Source organism: Gobio gobio, assembly GCF_949357685.1.
Source record: "Gobio gobio genome assembly, chromosome: 5".
Classification (NCBI taxonomy): domain Eukaryota; kingdom Metazoa; phylum Chordata; class Actinopteri; order Cypriniformes; family Gobionidae; genus Gobio; species Gobio gobio.
The window spans coordinates 30,966,037-30,989,154 of record NC_137101.1 but is presented as its reverse complement, the minus strand read 5'-3'; the positions used below and the strand labels follow the sequence as shown (position 1 = coordinate 30,989,154).

Sequence of the window (23,118 nt, the reverse complement as noted above, 5' to 3'; positions counted from 1 at the left end):
ACAGTAATAACTCGCGCGCGTCGTTTTTTGTATATATGTCCCAAACACAAAAGCCCTATTTATGTTAAAAAGTAGCCTAACAATGTCAACAATAAAAATAATTAAAAAGTTACATCTAAGGGAAATTTGTTTACGCAGGACATGCATTGCTTATTCTTTAAAATATTTGTTTAGTATTATTTTAAAAGCACACTCTATACTTGGAAACACATGTAATTTAACCTGTCCTCAGCATAAGGTCACAATGTAAAACTGCCAAACAAAGTGTTTAAAAATGCAACAAATAAAAAAAAAATACATAGTTACATTAAAAGGCGGAGATCTTTAAGATAAACAATACAAAAAGTAAATATTGAATTATATTTCCATTTGAAAAAATTGCTATAAAAGTTGTGTCCTGACTTTGCGTCAACTCAGTCAGGATTTTTTATAATTCAGAATAAATAAGGCAGTGTCATGGGCAGCTTTAACTTGAATTTACTAGTTCCTGCTCATTGTGGATCTCACAGTATAGTCCTGGAAGTTATAGATTTTTTAATATTTTAAACAAACAATATTGAAGTCTCTGTGGTGGTCACAGTTTTAGCATGTTCGTCATCGCAGTGTAATAGTTTCTGTAAATAGTTGTGGGATAAATCTTGCCATTTTGATATGGCAGCTACAACTGAGGGGGGAAAAACTAAATTGTACCACTGTATACAACACGTGGTTAAGGTGGGACATTTTTTTATTTTGTCATCTCTGTCAGACGTCAACTCCGTCAGGTTTTATGTCTGCTAGTTGACAGGTACTCTTAAAAAGTCTGTATAATGTGATTTTATAATTTTTTTGCATATGGGGAATTCTTCTAATGCTGTTTCATGATTCTATTTACATATACTGTATATTTGGCCTCAGGTAAACCTTTGTCAAAACTATGTAAGTATTTTCGACCCATGTTTTCGAACTTCTGACGCTGGTTTCGTCTTGATCGGACTAGCAGTTTCGAAGATATCAGCTAACGTTTTTTTAAGCAATAAATGACCATGCTGCACAAACCCTACGCCGAAACCTGGCAAGTCTGGTATTGTTGGACTCGGCAAGGATTCAGGAGACAAAAAAACTCCCATGAAAATAAGTCAACCACACCCAAAGTTATAAGCATTTGAAAAATAATTCCACTAGGTGGTGCTGTTTCGAAACGTCTCAGGCTCCTTCAGGGCATCGTGCTGATGACCCATACAGAGTTTCTTAACAATCTGTTCATATGTTCATAAAATACAGCATTTTATCACATAATTCAAAATGTCCGACAGCCAAAATCGCCCGATATGGTAAAATTGGATATTGGAAAATTGGACTTTTATGATTTTTGGACAAACGGTTCAGAAGTTATAAGCAAAAATAGCCATTTTTTTGTATCTCCGGACCAGTAGGTGTCGCTGCGCCGAAACACTGCATGTTGCCTCAAGTCATGCTTGTGATGACATGTACCAAGTTTGGTTTGAATACGATAAAGCGTTGCGGAGATATAGCCTTACATGTATTTTCGCAACTGCTACGTAAAATTTGTTCGCGCATTTATCAAAAACGATTTGACGAATCAACTTGAATTCCATACATTTTTGTTGGCACTGCCTGAAGATGATCTGCTTCTACATCCCATCACATCCATTCATAAATCGTCTCCCGTGGCCTCATGGGATAGTAAAGTGTCCATCGTATGTGCACTTCAGAATCTCGGCAGAAGTAGTAGGTCATCCAGGTACTTTTCGCATACTGTTTTTCGAATACAATAAATTCGGACATACTACTCTGATGGCGTACTGTTTTTCGTATACTATATAGTAGAGAAGTATTCGATTTCGGACGCAGCCTTGGTTCTCACGAGTACTAGCATATTCTCACCGGAGCGTCCTACATCATATGCTGAAATGTCAGTCTCTAGTGAACGCGCGTACGACAGTTAGCGGAAGTTAGAAATTACAGCTTGTAAAACAGAAACAGCCATTCACTGCCATTATAAAGTTTGGAAGAGCCAGGACATTTTTAATATAACTCTGATTGTATTCGTCTGAAAGAAGAATGTCATATACACCTAGGATGACTTTAAGGGTGAGTAATTCATGGGCTAATTTTCATTTTTGGGTGAACTATCCCTTTAACAAGGCACTTTCAACTACAGAACTGCTCACTGGATATTTTTCCAAGCCATAAAGTGTCATGGGGTGTAGGGAAAATGTGAATAAGTTGTGCGTTTAACCATAAAACCATTCTCCAAACCATTGGATCAGGGGGATGCTAGTCTCGCATAGCCAGCCTTTAGACTGACGACAGAAGGTCCGTGGGTGTGATGTTGAGGCTGAGACTAGCGGGATGCTGGAGCCTATCCTAGCGCCGGGACACCATAGACAGATGGTCAATGGTATATTAATACAATAGATATTAATTTAGGTTGTCATGCTTAAAATGAAAAATAATAATACATAAAATAAACAAAAAATAAAAATAATGGAGAAAGGCAGAGATGAACATAGAGATGGATATAGTATAGCTCATGATCACTGGAGTATTAAATGCATCACAGGAGCCCATCTCTTTAGGAAAATATAGTTCTGAAGTCGTAACATATTTTTATTTTTAATTGTATATTAAAGTTAAAAGTGCTGCATGTTCAATTTGTTTTGCCTCTCATCAAATTTTGAGACAATTCAAATTGTTATTTTCATCAATAACATTTTCTATCTAGGGGTGCTGGTACTGGTAACCCACCTTAAAACACCCCAGAACCAGTGATTGACACAAGCTTATTAGGAAATCAGGGGAATAAAAAATAAATTAATTCAAGGTAAAGTGGGCCATTTAAGCTTGATTGTACTGTGCTCAGGGGGTTTACACTATGTATAGTGGAGCCAATATCTGTTGCAATCTCAAAATAATTTGTATACTGTATGAATGTGTATTTGGATAAAATTACACGAGAAGCCATTTTAATTCTGTTCACTTCATAGGTTTCATTTAACAAATATGCCTTGTATACACGTTTTATTTCCAAGAGGAAGTTTGTGAATTATGTCAGTACAATTATCCAAATAAGAGGATTCTATTGCCTATAAAATATCAGATTAGAGAGCATGGAAGATGGTGTCAGCAGTAGACATATCAAGAAGTAGAAAATGTGTATGATCAATAAGTTAATATTTCTCTCATTTCTGAGCAACGGCTATTTGATGACAAACATGCTCAGTTCATTTATAGAGTTTACACTCATTCGTGTATCATATCGTAAAGGGTTAAAACATTTAAATAGACATTGTGACAGACTACATTCCCCATGATCCTCCCTGGCACCTGATTGTGCACACCTGACTTCAGAAAGTTGGCAGCATCATTTTTATTTTATTTTTACAGTGTGATTGGTAGGTCTATTACTAAAATGTTGACTTTAGCTATCTTTGTTGCATTATACAGTTGTGGTCATAATTATTGGCACACCTTCTAAATGATCAAATTTGGCTGTAAAAAAAAATCTGTATTGTGTATCCTTTTGATCTCATTTAAAAAAAAAACACATACACAAATCTAATCTTTCATTGAAGTAAAAGAATGGAAAGTCAGGGGAAAATCACATTATGAAATAAAAAAAAATTTCTCCAAAACAATTTGGCCATAATTATTGTCACCTCTAGACTACTGTGACTAGGAACATGAAATTGTCTAGCTATGATGTCTTGTTTCACATGAGCATAAATATGAGGAAACACAAAGGCCAAATTCCCTTAATCATCCATCAGAATGAGTAAAACCAAAGAATATAGTTCGGATGTGCAGCAAAAGATTGTTGAGCATTATATATATATATATATATATATACACACACACACACATACACACACTTGTATATATAATAAAATTCAAACAACCCCTACATCACCACGTGTTGTTTGGGAGGGATTCAAGAAAAATCCTTCTATAAGATAATAAAGGTATAGTTTTTGCATGTCTGTGTCTGTGCTATAAAGTCTGTGCTTAGTTTGTAAACAATCTCTTTTGAAAATGAAAGAAAATTGAGGATTTAGTTAGACTTTATTTCACTTTCAAGACAAAAAACAAAAAGGAAACAAAAAAAACCATCAACATCCAAATCAGCATACAAGTTTAAAAAAACAGATGCATTTGTAAATGCATCTTAATTAAACCTTGCTCATTAAGTAGTAAGTTTAAGTGCCTTTCAGTCTTGATTATTGCAGATTAAGAGCTAACAGTATCTACTGGTGCAGATACTAGTGGTCCATAGGCTAATTTTGTGTCTTGGTGGTCATTTTCTGCATCCAAGCCATGTGACATCAGAGGTCCTCATGTTTTTCAGGTGATTCACCAGTTTGGACACCTTCAGAATTATATGCAGGTAAATCCTTGTTCTCTTCTAAATTAAAAAAAGAACAAAATGATAGAAGTATGAATTTATATGCAAAACAACTTGAGAATTAAGAGGACAGATTTACACCCTAACTGGTATCATTCTAAGCATTCTTGTCATATCTGTGTTTCCCAGATATTAAAAAAGGCTTTTGAAAAAAAAAAATTGGTGGTACAACCAAAATGCCCAGTATGATTGTATTCATTTTTTAAATGAGCAATTACTAATTAGGAACATTTAGGAAGATAGCATGGTACGGTATTTCAAATTTAGCCTGTTCTCATTTATGCACCCTCATGTAGTTTGATTTCTTTCATCTGCAAAACACAAAAACATCCCTTCATATTTATTTAGGTAAATTCAATTCAATGACAGTACATTCACTTAAACGCTTAAAGCACCCAAGATAGTCAGCAATAAAAGTACATTCAGCTTACTTATAGTTTTCCAAGACTGATATCAAAGCACTTGGAAAATGATCAGCGATATCACATATGCTGAGACTTATGCGTACTTTATTAAAGTGTTAAATTAACTCACTATCTACTGCCATTGTATTGAATTTATCCAAAAGGACATCCACTAAATGATCACGCTTTGTATTCTGCAGAAACAACTTGAGGGCAAGTAAATAATAACAGAACTTTAAATGTATGGGTGAACTGTGTAAACAATGCAAGTACATATTCACACCAAGAGTAAACATTCACTATGGATTTGCTCTAAACCAGTAGCACAATGCTTTGTAGCGACTGAACCGATCAAACACGCAATCTTTACAAATTAATCTCCTTAAAGTCCCAGACAGGCTCCGTGATGTCTAGTTGCCCCACTGTTACCCCTTTTCCACCAAAGCAGAGCCAGAGCTAGATCGGAGCCAGAGCCTAGTTTCAAATCGGTTCTTTGTGTTTCCACACCCAAAGCTCCAGCTCCGAGCCAGGAAAAGTGGTTCTTAAGTAGCACCAAAACATTGCTGGGCTAGAACAGGGCTAGAAGTAAGAACCGATTATGTCAGGCGCTGGGGGCGGGGTCAACAAGACCAACACAAACTTGAGATCCGCCATGTTTGAAATAGCAGCTAATGGAGCTAACAGCTGCTGTTCGTTTGTAATCTCCGTCTATACAAATTACGGCGAACTGCATGAATGCGTTGGATTCGCTGTGTTTTCGTTGTGTTTTGATGCCGATGTAGGATCGTAAAGCCATGTGAATGAATAGTAACGCAACGTTTGCATTGTTTATGGAAGGCTTGTTCGCAGCGGTGCTGTGCAGAGACCGATCGCCGTATGATAACGAGTCCAGCGAGAGCATATGACTCCTTATGCTTTTGATTCACTCATGCGTTTTGTTTATATCATACGTGGATCGGTCTGCGCAGTGACGATGCGTCTCGAACAAGCCCGGTGTGTGTGTGTGTGTGTTTCCCGCTGCCAAGGGTTGCTAGGTTTTCACAAAAAAACCGCCCAATTGCTACTCAAAACAAGCCCAATCGCGTTCCAGGGGGGGGGATTCCCCAGTAAAAATCAAATTTGGGGGTAAAATATGTTTTTTGGCATGGTTGCCTACTAAAATTCGCAATATGGGGCTAAATATCACATAACTGGGGTCGCTTCATCCCGCGGACATGAAAAAACAGGCCGCGGCAAAACCACGTACTTGGCAACATTGCCGCTGCCTCGCTAGCGTTGCTGAGAGAGATGAGACGTATACAGTGACGTAAGACCTGGCTCTGTTGTGGCTCTCAGCAGGTGGAAAAGCAAACCGGTTCTTAGAAGGCTCCTCAGTCGAACCAACAATGAACTGGGACTAGCTCTGGCTCTGAATTAGCTCTAGCACTGCCTTGGTGGAAAAGGGGTATGTGTATTAGCACCCTGATGCTAATTCATGCATTTCAAAGACACCTGGGCTGAGTTTTCTCAAATGAGAGAACAGTACAAACAACAGACACTAAATCCCCTATAGAAATGGAATTCTATCCACTAATTCATTGACAATCTGTTTAATGAAGGAACATGCATGTCCCCAGTACATTTTGTGTATCATTACGGTTTGTATATTGTCTTTTTATATGGTATAGTGTTATGCATGCTTGATGATAGAACTACTAGTTAATGTTAGCCCATCTAGCTCTCCTATAAAAATATTCCTAATTTAATGAACACACAAATTTTCAATGCGAATGAGTCAGCCGTTTGTTCAAAACAAAGGAACTCTCCCGCTGAGAAGTGCACCTTCCTCATTGGTCAAGCCAAAACTCAAAAAGGTGTGGCCTTTGGAACTTTTCCCTCAGTGTTGTTAGTCGTAGTACACGCAGGCATTCCATTCCCAAACGCGTGAGACCTCATCCGGCATCAAGCCATGTGGACCTTCTTCAACCATCAGAGTCTCTGCAAGTTCACCGTCGTTCCTTTGCTCAACACGGAAGGAATCTATTGCAACTGCAACACCATCGGACCGAACTATCAAGACTCTCCTGTGACTGTATATCTGGACGCCTTTCAAGGCAAATGCAAGTAACGAACGATATACAAAAATCACTGTGTAATTAGTTAAAGCTGTAAACCCCTTTATTCAAGCAAAGGTGCTTGTTGTCTTAACTGATGGTCCTCCCAGGTTTTAGACTCTTTTCATTGCTTCATTCCTCTGTTCTGATCCACTTTCCATTCTAACCCATGTCTGTATGATTTTGTGTTGTGCGCTTATGTTAGTTAGTTAAATAAACTTGTGCACATTCGTACGAGTTGATTCTGGTCTGCTTATAAATAAATTGTCACTATTCAAGGACATAAAGAGTATATGGTCTAACTTCAATCATTGCCTTTCAAAGTTCTACCATGAGAGAAAAAAAGCAAACACAGGTAAGGTATATTACACAATGTTTATCAGCATTAATTATTAGTAATACCTGTGCAGGTGCCTTCTTCATCCTTATAGCCATCAGCACAAGTGAGGCAGTTATTTGCACCAGGTCCTTTGCAACCAGAGCATCCGGTATTGCAATCTGGGATATAAAATAACAGTAACACTATTTTACAGTGTCCTTGTTACATGTATTTACTATAGTAATAACAGTAAGTTATGCATAATTACAAGCAACTAACCTAAATCTACTGCAAGTAGACATTAAAGTTGATTAATATTCGTCATTACTTCGTAATTTGTGTTATTACACTATAAATGCCATTCATTCAATCCCAAACATTTGAGAGCAGTGGCACCAGCACCACTAAGTTCTACAGATGGTGGCGCTGGAGGAAAATGTATCATACAGTTAATAAAAAAAATGTACTATTGTTTCGCATTGTTTTGTTAATAAGTGCAGTTACTAATAAGGTTACATGTTTGTTTAATGGAAATTGAACAGTGAAGCACTGAGCTTGAATTGAGATGCAGATAATTTATTAACAACAGTGCAAAAAACGAATTTTTATAGGGAAAATTTTAATATTCTACTCTTAATACATGTACCATTGTTCTTGTATAGTATCACACCGAACTGACCGACAGCTTCAGTTAAAATAAAAGGAGTGTTCTTTACTTGTTTTCTGTGTAGTTCAGTTACAAGTTGTAGAAAAGTTTATTTTCATGAGACTTTGTGACATATTAGGAAAGGATATTAGAAATGGCTAATAAGTCAAATAAGTGCTCCGCTGCCACCAACTACTGGTTATGGTGATAAATGCATGTCTTTTTTTTTTCTTTTTTTTATAATTGCCTGCACTGGTTAGCGTCTGCCAGTGCAGTGTAAATTGGCCTTTAAAATAAAGTGTTACTAAAATAATACAGGGTACATGATTAACATGCATTATAACAAACCTTTACAGGTGAAAGAACCATCTGTGTTTAGGCAGTATTGGTTATCTTTGCATGGAGCTGGATCTTTGGTGCACTCATTGATGTCTGCAATGGAGAACATTTTGAAAATGAGGAATTCAATTCAATTCAAATTTATTTCTATAGCATTTTTCACGATACATATCGTTTCAAAGCAGCTTCACAGAAAATGCATCTACATTACAATTTAAATTGATTTGTACATGTTATGCATTTCCGAAATGCGCACATACAAAGCACATAGATTAGCTAACTATCTATTATTAATCAATATAATAACTATGGCACAGAAATAAGTGAAATAAAAATACATGTTGTTAATGAATAGGGTATATAGAGATGAGCATGGAATATGTAGGACCAATACAGACAAATATTTATGAGACTTAGAATTAGTACAAAGTCTTTAATAAACTGGGCTTCTTACTAGGTTCCAACATTAATTTCAGGTTGAACCACTGGAGTCACATGTACTATTTGAACAATGTTCTTCCTACCTTTCTGGACCTTGAAAGTGTTAATTAAATAGCTGTCTATGGAGGGGCCTGAGAGCTCTCGGATTTCATCAAAATATCTTAATTTGTGTTCCTAAGAGGAACGAAGGTCTTAAGGGTTTGGAATGACATGAGGGTGAGTAATTAATGACAGAATTTTCATTTTTGGGAGGGCTATCCCTTTAAGTAAATGACTCCATGAAATTTAAGTTAAGTTTTCAAAGGGTTTTCCCAGCATTAAAAAAATAAAAATAAAAAAATAAAAAGGGTATACATTTTTTTTTTTCTTACCGATGCATGCTCCTTCTTGGTCTTCCTCCCAACCATTCCTACATTCTTTACAATCCTGATTGGTTCCTCCAGTGCAGGTAACACAAGACTCATGACACTCTCAAAAATAAAAATAAATAAATTACAAATATATAACTGTAAAAAAAAATTTACATGCATGTCAAATATCTCAAAACATGGCATCAGTATAACTTAATAACTTGCATTGAAAATTTTACATCAAAAGGGCTTAGTATGCGTTAAAAACAGCATGCACTCATGCTTTGCATCTGAATTTTCAAAATTCTAAAACCAGATTTAAAATCCAAATTTTCAAGGTGGTCTCAGACATCTGGATCCCACAGTATATGGATAACCTCAGTTCAATATTATAACTATATATGGAATTTAAAAATCTACACTGTCCTGTTAAAATATCTCAAAAACCAGGCAAGTCATATCAGAACTTCAACAAAAACTAGTCAGGGAGGATGTCAAGTATAGCAGTTCAAAATTAAGAGTAATGACTTGTCACGGGAAGTCACTTAATGTTTTGGGATAGACCAACCAGAGCACAGACCTGAATCCCACAGAAAATCTGTAGGGAGACTTGAAGCAGGCTGTGCGTAGGAAATACCTTTGCAATTCAACAGATTTTGAATGTTTTTGCAAAGAAGAGTTTTCCAAAATAATAGAGTACTATATCCAAACAGACGGAGTGCTGTAATAAAAGTATGAAAGTATTAGTGTGCAGAGGTGTGTTTTCCCTCATAAATGCATCACTTTGGTGTTCAGTGGTGTAGCGTCTGTAGGAATTGTGGGCGCAGACACATAGTTTAATGAATCTTCCAAATGATTTGATCAGAAAAAACCTTTACAAAAGCCCAATTCAGCTCCAGACCCCAGTAAATCGACCATCTATCACCAGAGAGACGGAGGCTCCATTCTGCCTGGAGCTACTACTTTCAAATAATTACTTGATTGCCTATGAACTTTTGACCAAAACTTAGACAAAGAGGACAAAAGACTCGGTGTGATCACAAGACAAAGAAACAAACCAGATCTCTGTCTTTTCAATGACCGGTAAATGAACTCCACGTGACAGCTAAAACTCCAAGCAAACTCACAGAAACTTTTTTTTTTTTTTTTTTAAAATAAGTGCTCTATTTAGGTAAAACCACACTGCAAAAAATACTTTTCTTACTTGGTATTTCTGTCTTTTTTCCAGTCCAAATATCTAAAAATTCTTAAATCAAGATGCTTTTACTAAGGAAAATTACATATTTTTTCTTAATTCATTTAGATTTTTTTCCCCCAGGAATCGAGTTTTTGCTTGAAACAAACTAAATTATCTGCCAATGGATTAGAAAAATAATCTTGTTTCTGTTTGGGACAGAAACAAGATTCCAAACAGAAACATTATTTTTCTTACCCCATTGGCAGATATATTTGAAGTGAGTTTTTGTTTAAAACAAGCTATTTCATTTTATTTTCCAGAAAACAAGAAAAAAATATATAAATGTAATTTAACTGATCTCGTACATCTTTATTTAAGAATTTTTAGATATATTTAGACTAGAAACAAGACAAAAATACTAAATGACAGCATTTTTTGCAGTGCACACAAGGCAAAAAGTAAAATATATATAGTTTCTATATCTAGAATGGCTTTAAGGTATTTGGTCTATAAACATATAAATACAAATGCACAAAACTGCAAGTTTATGACAAAAATAGTCTGCAATTTGGCCTTTATTTCTCATTTAATACGTCTACATTTCAAATTAAATAAAATTAGATATTAACCTACATTTCTGACAAATTACAAGTTACAGGTGTTACCACAGTACACCTGTTGGTCTATCTTACTTTTCTCTAATCTCTCTAATACATTACTTATATTCTACTTTAAGGGAAAATATTGGTTCACAATTATTAATTACTTTACCTACATTTTACTTGAAAAGGAAAGATACTGGTTTTCAATTATTAATTGTTAAGTTTGAATTTAATGAAAGAAAAAGTTATTCAAAATTCATTCCTCAAAGTCACGTAAAATGATTTTAAAGTTATTCTAAATATTCTGGAATTTACTCATTTTCAGAATTTCTAAATTTCTCATTGAGATCCAATTACTTTAGGTATAAGTCTGGAACTTTAGAAGTTCAAGTGAACCACTAAATTGATATCTATTACCAAAACCTTTTGGACTCACACTTATTCATTATTTTATTGCGTTATACCCTCCTTTATCCTTTCTTCCTATTGTAGCTATTCACTTAGCCACTCTATTTTATTTACTCATTTATCTCTTTATTTAACTTTCCTTTTTCTCATTTTAGCCATTATTATTTGCTTAACTTTTCCTTTCCTCCTTGTAGCCTAGCTTGGGAGCAACACACCTGAGCCTAAATAGGAGAGGAGACAGATTCCTACGAGTTCCAAAATAAATCAGAGACAATCCTCGTTGACTAAATTTTTATTTTGTGTGATTAGTTGACCATCAACTAAAATTTTATACTCGTAGTCAGACATAAAGGCTTCAGAGCCATTTGCGGGGCCGGATCTCCTTCCTTTCCTCCCTTCTCCTCACGTCTTCCCTGTTCTGTCCTGCTCTATTCCATCTTATTCTTCATATTTATAGGGAACAAGCCTGGAAGAACCATTGATCATTGTGGCGAGCAGCGAGGCTGAGGGACCGTGAGACACGAGGCCGACGGCACGCAGCTGGCGATCATCATTACTAATGACCGCGGCCTCGTCCCGTTCTCACGGTCCCTCAGCCTCGCTGCTCGCCACAATCATTTCTAAAAGAAAGAGAAAGATGATCCTTCCTAGAGGAACAAACCAGTAGGCATTTGATTGGTAATCAAACCCTCCTTTGTTCTCCATACTTTCCCTGCATTTGTAAACGCAATTTAAAATGTACATATCCAAGTTAATTTAACAGAGACAAGTGTTGAGCAACCGTCGCCTTCAACGCATCCCTACGTAAGCGGTCACCCTGTAAGGTGTGTGGTGTCAATCCTGTCAGACTAAGAAAAGAGGTATCAGCATTATTATTGTATTATTTTCCTCTGTAACAAACAATAATATTGTTTCCGTTTTGAAAACAGATTTTCAGTGATAGGAAGTATTTATTGGAAAAAAAATATTTCTCCCAGTGAAAGTTATTTTTGTTTCTTTCAATTGAAATAGAGAGAAAAGGTTAAAAACCTTTCTCCCTTACTAAGCTGAGTGACATAGTCAAGCCTTCACATCACTAGCCTATCAGTCTACACTGAGACCAACACTTAGTCATCACCACACGCCACTATTGGTGTACAATCACTGAAACGACACTTAGCTGTTCCACCACACATAGGCTTATACCCCACACAGATCTGTGTCAGTCTCTTCTCCCAGCGTACCAACATGTCGCAGACGACAAACCCCACTGCCCAAGGGGAAGATGTGGACGCCTGTCTCAGAGGCATTACAGACTGCCTCACGCCAAAGACAATTGAACTGTTTTTCAATTGAATATTTTTTATATTTTATATTGAACTGTAATTATTTTTAATAATAATCCTGATTCTGAGAAGGTTCCTGACACATGATTCAAGCCAGAACAACAACCACAAGGAACTAGCCAAGATCACCTGTTCCCTAAGCAACGCCTTCACAGCCCAGCTGAAACTAAGCGACAAGCACATCATCCACTTTCAAGAGGAGCTGACACGTGCCCAAAACCGCATAGACAAGCTGGAAGTGAAAGTCCAGGACGACTTCAGCTCTCTCCGGAACTCAGTGGTCTGACGCTTGATGCATACTCAACGCTGCACAGACCAGCTCAAAGCTAAAGCTCAAGACAAACTCAAAGTGCCTGACGAAGCGGAGCAAGAATCAAAGAAACAAGTTGACAAGCTCCAAGAAGCCCTTGCAGTCGCTGAACGTGACAAACAAGATTTAAAGACTGCACATAAACACCTGGTAAACCCACTCCAGTTTGCTGAACATCAGCTAGAGAAAGCCAACGCTGTCAGATTCTGCTTGACACGCCTTCAAGAAAAGGGGGGGACCAAAACAGACTAGAACAGATCTGACCATACATCCACTACGTTACATGCACAACATCACTTACATACAGATGTTAACCACATCTGCCATGGAAAACATTCAACAAACATGTTCTTCTCACAGGTAGAAACTAGCTTCAGAAACTAGCTTAGCATGGACCCGGCTACACTCATCATAGGAAACATTGCACAATCTACCCAACAAGTAGAACACCTCTCATTAAGTTAGGGTACACGACACCTTAGCTGCACAACAGTAGTTGTAAGCAAGACCTAGAAACACTCAACCACTTTGTTTTGTTTCACCTCTTCCTTCCCTCTCCTTCTTTTATTAGGTAAAATGCCTGTCTATCCCATAAGGGTCAAGGTCACGATATAGGGATTGACGCACCACACCTAATATCGGCAGGCCACCTTAAAACGAATGTGAGCTAGAGAGCTCCATGATTAAGGGGTCACCTCATTTTTACCACAAATGATGTCACCACGTCATGAAGAAAGGTACAACGGTCTCAACCTAGTACGATTTAGAAGAGAAGAAAACAAACAAAACTGTTTAAAAATTTGGTCAAAGAGTCACCGTACCGAACCAAATTAGAATAACAATACCAAAGTTAAACTACACTACGTCGACACGATAAACCGAGGAAAGTTAAAATGTAAACTTAAAGTTCATGTGTATGTGTGAATTTGTGAGTTTATGTTAGATATTAGTTTGATATGTTAGAGTAATCAATAAAGTTCCGTTTGTATTCAAAGATAACTGTTCTTGTGTTATGTGCTTACGAATTGAATGTCTTGAACTGCCGATCTAAGTTACCTGGCTGTTAAATAGTGTTTCACTATTGTTCGGATATTAATATCCGCTGCAGAGTTGATATTTACGGCCCGTTCAAATGAACGCTGGAAGAGTCCTTTGCTCGGCTGTAAAATAGACTCTCAAAATTCCCTATGAATTCATTAATTCATTCATTTGAGCTAAATAGACCTGTTTCCTTTAACAGAGTCCCCTTTAAGTTCTTACATATCGGCGGACGAATAAGTTAAGGTGTAAACATTAATTCTGAATTATTTATAAATAATGTAATTCGAGTCGCTTTCATTTTAATTCAATTCCCCGTTGAGTTATTTTATCTGACTCATAGTCACTACAGTGGCAATGCATAGGTTGTAATTAAATCACATTTAAAAAGGTATAAAAGTTCTGATATGATTTATCTTTGTTTTTTATTCAACACAAAACAAGCCGTTTTAATAGGGGTATGTAAACTTTTTTGCCACTGAGGGTAAAAAAAAAGGGCAATCAAGTTATTCATTTGATGTACCTTGGCAAAAGGAGAATGTATCATTCCTTAGTGCACTAAAATATCCATCACTGCAGTCCAGACAAAACTCCCCTTCATATCCCTTATCACAACTGCATTTCCCATTTCCAGCCCTTGTTCCTTCTCCATCACATTTGCCGTTACCATGGCATGGTCTGTCAGCTCCTCCAACACAAGCTTAAAATAATGCAAAAAAAGATTTTTACAAGATAAGTTACATTTTCATAAATCAAGATAGGGGCATTAAAGTCTCCAACAAAATATGTGAAAATAAGTACACAAACTCAATTGCATGTGTTCCAAGAACTCTTGCATGCAAAAATAGGCTAAATAGGCTTAGGTTTTTTTTCTCCCATTTCAATCAGCTTATAGCTAGCTACCTGAATCAAGCTTAAAGTTACTCTTTAGCTGTGTCCCAAAGTGAAGGGTGCGCACTACGAAGGCCGTGCACTTCGTAGGCCAAGCCAGGCCACGCCTTCGAAGCGCACGAAGGGTGAACCGAGGGACAGGGTTGCCAGGTCTGCACAACAAAACCCTTCCAAGTGCTAATCAAGTAGTGTAATCACGGCCAAAATATGCCAAAACGCGGGGGGTAAAAATATTGCTAAAGTAAAGACAAATTAAACCTGTGGACTATAGGCTACAACCAACCCACATCAACAGTAAATGCAGCCCAATTACAGACTCGGCAACACTGAACCGAGCGTCGTTGAATGGGCTATAGCAGGTGTGTGACAACTAACAGCGCACGTTCGCGAGGAGATTTTAAAAAGAGAGATGGAGCAGAAAAGTTTATTTTTATTTTAAGTACTTACTTAAAATAGTGTAGAAATGTTTCCTTCTGTTTTAGCTGTTTAAATTTCATGCAAAAAAATTTGTTGTTTCTGATGTTAAACTTAAGTTATATTGTAGGCCTATGAATAGAAAAAGTACTTTAACTAGGCCTAATGTATAGACCAATTTATTTTCATTTACACATTTTAATTTACATGACAAGAAAATATATGTATGAACATATATGAATTTGTTTAATGTACAAATTATAACTTGCATTACAAAAATAAACAATTGTACAAAACAACCACTTCTCTTTTATTTAGCCTACACATTTCAAGTTAACAATATAGACAGCAATTACTTTGTTTCATTAACAAATAACTTGCATTAAAAAAAAATCATAATAATAAAGAGAAATTTTTCTGTGCATCCTGGCCACGACTTTACATTCAGACTTTCGGTAGACCGTCGTCAGTGAGCGACATTCATTCATTCAATCATATAAAAGACTTTATTTTGCAGTAGGCTACAGCAAGTCAGCAGTTTTCGTTTATTTACATTTTGACTTATAGTTTAGAGTGACAGATGTCGCATTTGATTTAGCCTATTTTTTTTGTCTGTGACATTTTTTAGCTACGGTTTTGACAGTATGATAAGAAAAATAAATAAATGATTGCATGGCCAACATAGCCTATTATTTTGTTATCCCCAGTCTCTCTCTTTCTGTAGGGGAAATTTAAAAGAGAGATTCTGGAAACGAAATCTAAATTTAGCGGGATCGGTCGGGTCGGGAATAAAATAGTGGGATAGCACGGAGTGAATTTAAAAGCGAGCGGAAGGGTGCAGTGCGGAATAGATCCTATAGCGAGAGAAAAAACAGCCCCGTACAGATCTAATCTGTATTTAAAGAAAGTGCAGAAAAAAGAAAGATAAAAGAAAAAAAGAGAGCGAAAAGGGAGAGAATGGACTGGTTCATCTTCTTGAGAAGTTAAAATTGGGAAATTAAAGTTTTTCTTGCCATGTTGCTCAGGGCAGGGAACTGGGGACTGTGCAAATGCACTAAACATTTTGTTTACTTCAAGTTCAAGCGGTTATGCTGTTGTGTTCAATAGTATCCAGGCTAGACTTGCCAACCGCTACCGTCTTTCACTGGGAAATTTAATCCTGCTCCGCAAGAAATCTGATCGAGTGCCGCGGGAATGCGGACCAGTCAAATCCTGTAGTCCCCAGTGTGCTATGAATTCTGGGATAGGGTAGGCTGTGAAGTTGTGGGAAGGTTCCATCTGCTGTACCCTTCCTTTGCCTGAGAAACGGAGGGCGCATTTTGAAGGCGCTTTCGAATTGCGGCAGCCTTCGTCGCGCCGCTGTGACGCAATCGCACTTCAAATGCGGCCTTCAGAGGGTGCAGCCTTCACATTGGGACACCCTTCGTAGTGCCGCTATGATGCAATCGCACTTCAAATGCAGCCTTCGAAGTGCGCGCCCTTCACTTTGGGACACAGCTTTTGTCTCTCTTCAGTGCAAAACACGTTACATGGTTAGTTCATCCAAAAATGAAAATTATCCCATAATTTACTCACCCTCAAGCCATCCTAGGTGTATTACTTTCTTCTTTCAGCCAAAAACAATCAGAGTTATATTAAAAAAATATCCCGGCTCTTCAAAGCTTTATAATGGCAGTGAATAGAGCCTGATTTTTTGAAGCTCCAAAAAGTGCATCCATCCATCTTAAAAGTAATCCATACGGCTCCAGGTTAATAAAGGCCTTCTGAAGCAAAGCAATGTGTTTTTATAAGAATATAACAATGTGTACAAGGCTTAGGTGAGAGTAGACACCTCTCGCAGTTCAGACAAATAGGGCTTGGCAACAAACTCAAGCTCCTCCGACATTTATTTTATTAAATTCTCATTTTAGACTTCTAATTCGTGACCAGTGTTTTGTTTTGCTCAATCCTCTGCACTTCAGTGTTCGTCAATACTTCATGCGTCGGGTCAGAGGTCACTCGTCCGCCATAACTCGACTTATGTATGGCTGTTACCGTAAGCCAGTGATTATGGTTTAGAAATATGTATATTTTTTTCTTACAAAAACTCATCACTCCTCCTCAGAAGGCCTTTATTAACACCCTGCAGCCATACTGATTATTTTACTGGCTTGGTTTGCCCAGTTGGGGAAACTAAATTTTCAACTAAATATTTAAATAAATTCTCAACTAAATTACTGATCTGCCTGCATTGTCACTATATGATAATTGAAATGAGCTGCATAACATCACAGTTTTCTCCAGAGCAGCTGTACAGCCGAATCAAATTCTGTTGCATTTATTTTCCTGTCTAAAACTGAAGTGGCTTTGAAACAATCGGCATTGTAAAAAGCGCTATATAAATAAAGGTGACTTGAATGGATGGATGCACTTTATGGAGCTTCAAAAACTCAGGCTCTATTCACTGCCATTATAAAGCTTGGAAAAGTCAGGATATTTTTTATTATAACTCCAATTGTGTTCGGCTGAAAGAACAAAATCACATACACCTAGGACAGCTTGAGGGGGAGTAAATTATGGGATAATTTAAATTTTTAACTAACCCTTTAAGTATGTACAAATTAATGTGCACTTGCAATGTGTTGGCCAAGTATTTGCATTTGCATACTTATGAAAAAATTTGTACCAATACAGTAAGGCTTAATTCACTTACTGTTGCAGTCAGGACCAAAGGTGCCTTTAGGGCAGCACACTAGAATGGTCTCTATACAAAACCATTTAAACAGATCTGGGTGTTTTGTTTTCCTGCAACAGAAATGCAAACAATTCTTAGACTTAATTTCTTAATTCAATTAAATAGATGCTTTCAATAACAAGACCGAAGTCCAAAGTGTGCATCCATTGTCGCCGTGCCTTACTGTATCGAACAGGGTGCATGTAAATTACAGACAAGTTTTGTAAAAAGATGGTGACAGTTTTCTTTACCTGATCTGCCAATCATGATTACATACAATAAGCAGCAGGTCTTTATGAAAAAAAAAAAAAATGTATGTTTAAATTTATGCTTCTTAATCAGAAGGCTGCATCCTAGTTAGGCACCGTATCTGGGCTACAATGTCATCAAGAGACGTTTTGAGAAATGTTAAATTGTCCGTAATGTAAACCACAAGGGGACCACAGACAGTTGTAATTCACTGTATTGTAATAATAGAAAGTCAGTTACTATAAAAAAAAAATATTTTTAAAATTCATTTAAAAAAAATTCAAAAGTTCATTTTAATAGTATCGTAATAATATTTGTACCGTGACTGCAGAGGAAGAAACCTTTATGGCGTAGCCATGCACCCTTACTAGACCATCTCATTCAATGCGGAGGAGGAGTCTAGCCTAGTAGCCTCAGAAGGGCTGGTACAAAACATGACGGCTGCACAAATGGATTTTTGGGTGTCAATAACAGTTGTTTTGTTTTTGGTTTACTTCAGGAAAGAAAATATTAATACAGGCTTAATTGAAATGCAGGCTCCTAATTTTGGGTCTGTCCCATAAAATGCAAGACAGTTGGTCACCCTACCAAATTATACAATGCTGCTTCTTTGTTTTTCAGAGCAGTAGACCTATACTGGACACAACAGCTGTAGTGCAAACAGGTCCATCTCACTTGCTGTCAAATGAAGAATGCTTGGAAAAGGTTTGCCTACTCAGCAGTGCACGAGACGTAACCGCACACAGTATACCTCAGCCTTGAGAATGAAGTCTTCAGTTATTATGACACAAATTCTCCACCTGAGTTCCTGACCTCTTGAACCACCATGTCTCAAAGTGTTCCTCATTTTCTTCCAACATGTGGTTGCACTCAAAACTGCTGCTGTAACACGCGCCCTCCAGTATCTCCATCAGCCTAATCTCACTGAAGAAATCACATATTTTAGTGAAATGACTTTAAGTGGGTCTATCTTGACAGTCTGAGCAAAGAGAAGTAATAGTAGTGCATTTTCATTAGTGCATGCAAGTAAATGTTATTTCGAGATGTTTTGTCAAATTTGATTCTTCTCACCTCGACTCGTATTTGGAGAGTTTTCGCTCTTCCCATGCTGTGTTTCCACCACCAAAATTTTGATTAGCTGTTTTTTCAAGACCCTGCGAAAAATGCATAGGTTAACACTTGCCATTACAATGAATGTAGCATATCTGATACAAGACACTTTTTAAAAACTAATACACTATATTAAGTTTATTAAAACTAACAAACTTTATTTAATTAAATGTATCACTTTAAATGTGTTTTTTTAGATAGATAGATAGATAGATAGATAGATAGATAGATAGATAGATAGATAGATAGATAGATAGATAGATAGATAGATAGATAGATAGATAGATAGATAGATAGATAGATAGATAGATAGATAGATAGTACATACCTTGTCAAAATTGTCCACTAATTGTCTGCATGTTGAGCATAATGTATTAACGTCTTTCGAATAGATAGATCCGAGTGATAGAAACAAAATAGTAAAAGTAAAGTAAAAAATACTATATGAGAGTAACATGCTTTCATCAAGGGTATTGTCTAGCTCAAATACTGTCCGGTAATAAAACACAGTTTTTCTGGGTTTGTGTCCAGCTAGTTAAGCTAGCCTGAATCAACATCTAGTGCCTGAAATTATGACACGTTAATAATAAAGATGTGTAGAATGTCACTTTTACAAATGTCCATACCGCCACACCAGCTTAGATATTTGATTCAGATTTCCGCGTCAGCCCTTCTGTAATATTGTGTCTTTATGTAATAGGAGAGTTCTCCTGACCATCAACGAATGAGCCAATGAACTGCCTCCACGCGCAAGCGTGTCCGGCCGGGTCCCGCCGTACTACAAACCACGCCCCTACAAGTTACGCCCCCTCCAACGAAACAACCAATTAGGGAATCGCTGATGTCGTCACTAGTACCCCATTTCTTCTACTTCCATTTCATCGCTTTTTTTTCTTCTCTCTTTCGCCACCTAGCGATGGTATGACTTTATTAACAATTATTTGTCATTACTTAACTTACTACATTACTATAATGTCTTATGCTGAGGTTACGCGTATGTATCCCGATCTTCAAGCAGAAATGCCATAACCAGAACAACACAATGAGACATATTCATTCAAAGCAAAAATACAAAGTAACTAAAGTAAAATAAAATAAAACAGTGCCAGAGGACAAGAACAAAATTATAACAAACAAGAGGACAAGAGTCCTATTTTATACAACATCATACCTGCTTACAATGGTATAAGCTCTAATTGCCTTTTTACTCGTGCAATTACACAAAATCAAATCGAATCCTATTAACAGGTATTGAACTTGAATTAACACTGAACTGACCAATGACACTTTGACACCATTGCCTCTTTAGAGCTGCTCTTATCACTGTAAAACTGCTTTGCAACAACCTGTATTACCTGTATTAAGTGCTATTCAGTCTGTTGACTATAAAATACAAACATGTCTGAAGCAATAACTTATATTTCTTAAGCTTATATAAATTGACATTAAGCTATACTTTAGAGCTTTGTTCTAAAGTATTACCAAAAAACATGGACAAGTGAAACAGTTGGCCCTAATAAAGAGTACACTGTATAAGTAGCTAAATATTAAGGCTAATCTTAAAGCAAAGGTAATTCTGTTTTAGAATTGAAGAAAAAAAAACATATATTGATATGTATGTATTGATAGACACTGCTTACAAAAATCGATCATGGTGCAAAAAGAGTGATTACTTGTATTGAAAGTCAGGGAAAATTACTGCCAAACAACTCTGCAGGTCTGATGAACAGCGCAAGTCAGGGGAACATGACCGCTTAATAACAAGAGTTTAATGTTGACAAGGGGATGAGGCTCATGTCCAAAGAATATAGGGAGTCAAGGAAGAAAATGTCTCTCTTTTGTGCCTTCATAACCAGTTAACACTCTCTGGCCCACCGGTGGGCCCATTTGCCACTGCATGTTTAAAACAATTATATCCAATATTTATCCTGAGCTAATGTTGACAAACTATATATCATTCGAAAGCTTACGAACTCAAGATTCATCCTGTGAAAAAAGTTTTGAAATCGGATTTTGCGTTACCATGGAAACAGTACTCTAAATTCTTCTAGCGGCTCCTCCCCTAGTGGGCGTCGTCATGTTTCATATTACAACATTTATTTTAAAAACTTTATAATAAAAACCTTTTCTAATCTTGACAAAACACATATTGTCGGAAAGGTCTGAGTCTCTCAGTTCTATATCTGCCCACTGTTTTGTGATATTTGGACAAAAATATATACATTTGTTACAGGAGAGTGTGTAAAAGAATCTATGGAATTTCAATGACACCCGGTGGCTATTTGTGGTACAGTGCCTAAACAAAATCTCATGGGAACTTCAATTTTTGTGATATCAACTTCAAATTTGGAACACAAATTGGCTAGTCATTTGGCTTTTATGTGATAGTAATTTTAGAGTACAAATTATTTAGCAACATATATATTTTACATAAAATATAAAATATTTAGTACAGTACATTTGCTTTACAGTAAATTTAAACTTTCATTACTTTTTCATACTTTCATTTTTTTAAGTGTTTTAACTTGAGTGTTTTAACCATAATCTGCTCACTGTCTTCTTTAAAATGAGACCAAACTTATGTCTATAGTCCAAAGCATTCTTGAATTGCAACCATTTAAGTTTGGATAGTGCATTTTCATGTATATTTTCAAAAAGGGGGGTGACAGTTAACAGGATAACCTACAGAGAGTACAGCCCAGGCAATGGGTTTGACACCAACAATAAATGTTTGCAAATCTCACAGCATAAAAGGAGCCATGTTGGAGGGATATGGAGATCTATGAAAGCATATTTTCCCTGTAGAAAGACATCAAAATTCAATAAAAAAATTAAACACTCTTGACTGAGCCTATTACAATGCCAAAGGTATATGAAATAATACAATCTCTTAGCAGTGTGGATAGCCTATAGTCAACCTTTTAGATACATTGCCATTGTGGGTTGTTTTGTGGAACAGTGGCTGTGAATGCTCACACCCTTTTTTGGATATTTCTGACACTGCAAGGCATGAAAATAAGTGTTAGCCTATGTGCACATTTAACAAAAAATTTATAATACCAAAACAAATATGAAATAAACACCTAAAATTGCCTTCCCAGATCAGTCAAATGTCACGTCTCAATGACAAACTTGTTTGAAGTCCTCCAGAGCCTTCTGATTGATTTGTTCATTGTAGTGGTGTAAAGTGCAACTCATTAGGAAGTGGCTTGCAGCAATTTAAATATTAATTTAATTTAATTTTTTTTTTTTTTTCAAAAGGATTTGAATGAAGAATTCAATACTCACTCATAACTAGGCTACTTCACTTTTTTCAATATGATTCAAGGTCAAATATATTTTTAACAGTCACTTGTCGCCACCTAGTGGCGTAATGATGTAATCGATACAACCGCATTTAAAGCGCCAAGTTAGTTTTAAAAGTACATGTCGGTGTCCAAAACTATAAACTTTTATCTCAATACTTCTGTGATAATTTGGATATTCGTAACATGGAAATAACAATATTGTGGTTCACTTGTTTTTTTTTCTGCTCAGACACAGACACAGGAAATCGATGTCATTTAGAAATAAGATTCGCATATATATATATATATATATATATATACACACACTTTTTTTTTACCTAAACTGTGATGTTGACATGTGTCCGCATTAAGCATTTAATTTCCTAATGTTCAGACTTGTAAATTCAGTTCACTGGAGATTTGCTCTGAAAAATAAATAAGGGACACCCATTCACGACAACCCACACCCCCCCCAAAAAATCCCCTAAAAAACAATTGCATAAAGGACAGAAATAAAGAATACATCATGAAATGATTATTTCAACATTAACAACTTGACAGCTCAATAATAAACCATAAGAAAACATAAGATCAAGT

The 23,118-nt window shown here is 36.5% G+C and overlaps 1 protein-coding gene across 2 annotated transcripts; it reads right to left on the bottom strand.

Moving 5' to 3' along the window:
* Positions 1–4,048: 4,048 nt before the first annotated feature.
* Positions 4,049–19,962, bottom strand: creld2 (cysteine-rich with EGF-like domains 2). Of its 2 annotated transcripts, XM_079818160.1 has the most exons (10): positions 19,861–19,911; positions 19,563–19,615; positions 19,196–19,278; positions 18,938–19,048; positions 17,855–17,946; positions 14,381–14,557; positions 9,019–9,117; positions 8,216–8,299; positions 7,305–7,400; positions 4,049–4,405 (listed from the first exon to the last, which is right to left on the bottom strand). In XM_079818160.1, exons 4-10 carry the CDS (start codon positions 19,033–19,035, stop codon positions 4,326–4,328), a joined length of 726 nt encoding a protein of 241 aa, XP_079674286.1. In that variant the 5' UTR covers positions 19,036–19,048; positions 19,196–19,278; positions 19,563–19,615; positions 19,861–19,911; the 3' UTR covers positions 4,049–4,325. The 2 variants fall into 2 exon arrangements, with proteins under 2 accessions (XP_079674286.1, XP_079674285.1); XM_079818159.1 differs by having other exon boundaries at positions 19,563–19,962.
* Between the last annotated feature and the right edge of the window lie 3,156 nt (positions 19,963–23,118).

What these genes read in the sequence shown, in the direction of transcription:
- creld2 (XM_079818159.1), bottom strand. Translation starts at nt 19,691, where the DNA reads ATGTTACTCTCATATAGTATTTTTTACTTTACTTTTACTATTTTGTTT. An exon ending in CTCTCCAAATACGAGTCGAG is followed by an intron (nt 19,049 to 19,195) that starts GTGAGAAGAATC and finishes TGATTTCTTCAG; the next exon opens with TGAGATTAGGCTGATGGAGA. An exon ending in GAGACATGGTGGTTCAAGAG is followed by an intron (nt 17,947 to 18,937) that starts GTCAGGAACTCA and finishes TTTCTGTTGCAG; the next exon opens with GAAAACAAAACACCCAGATC.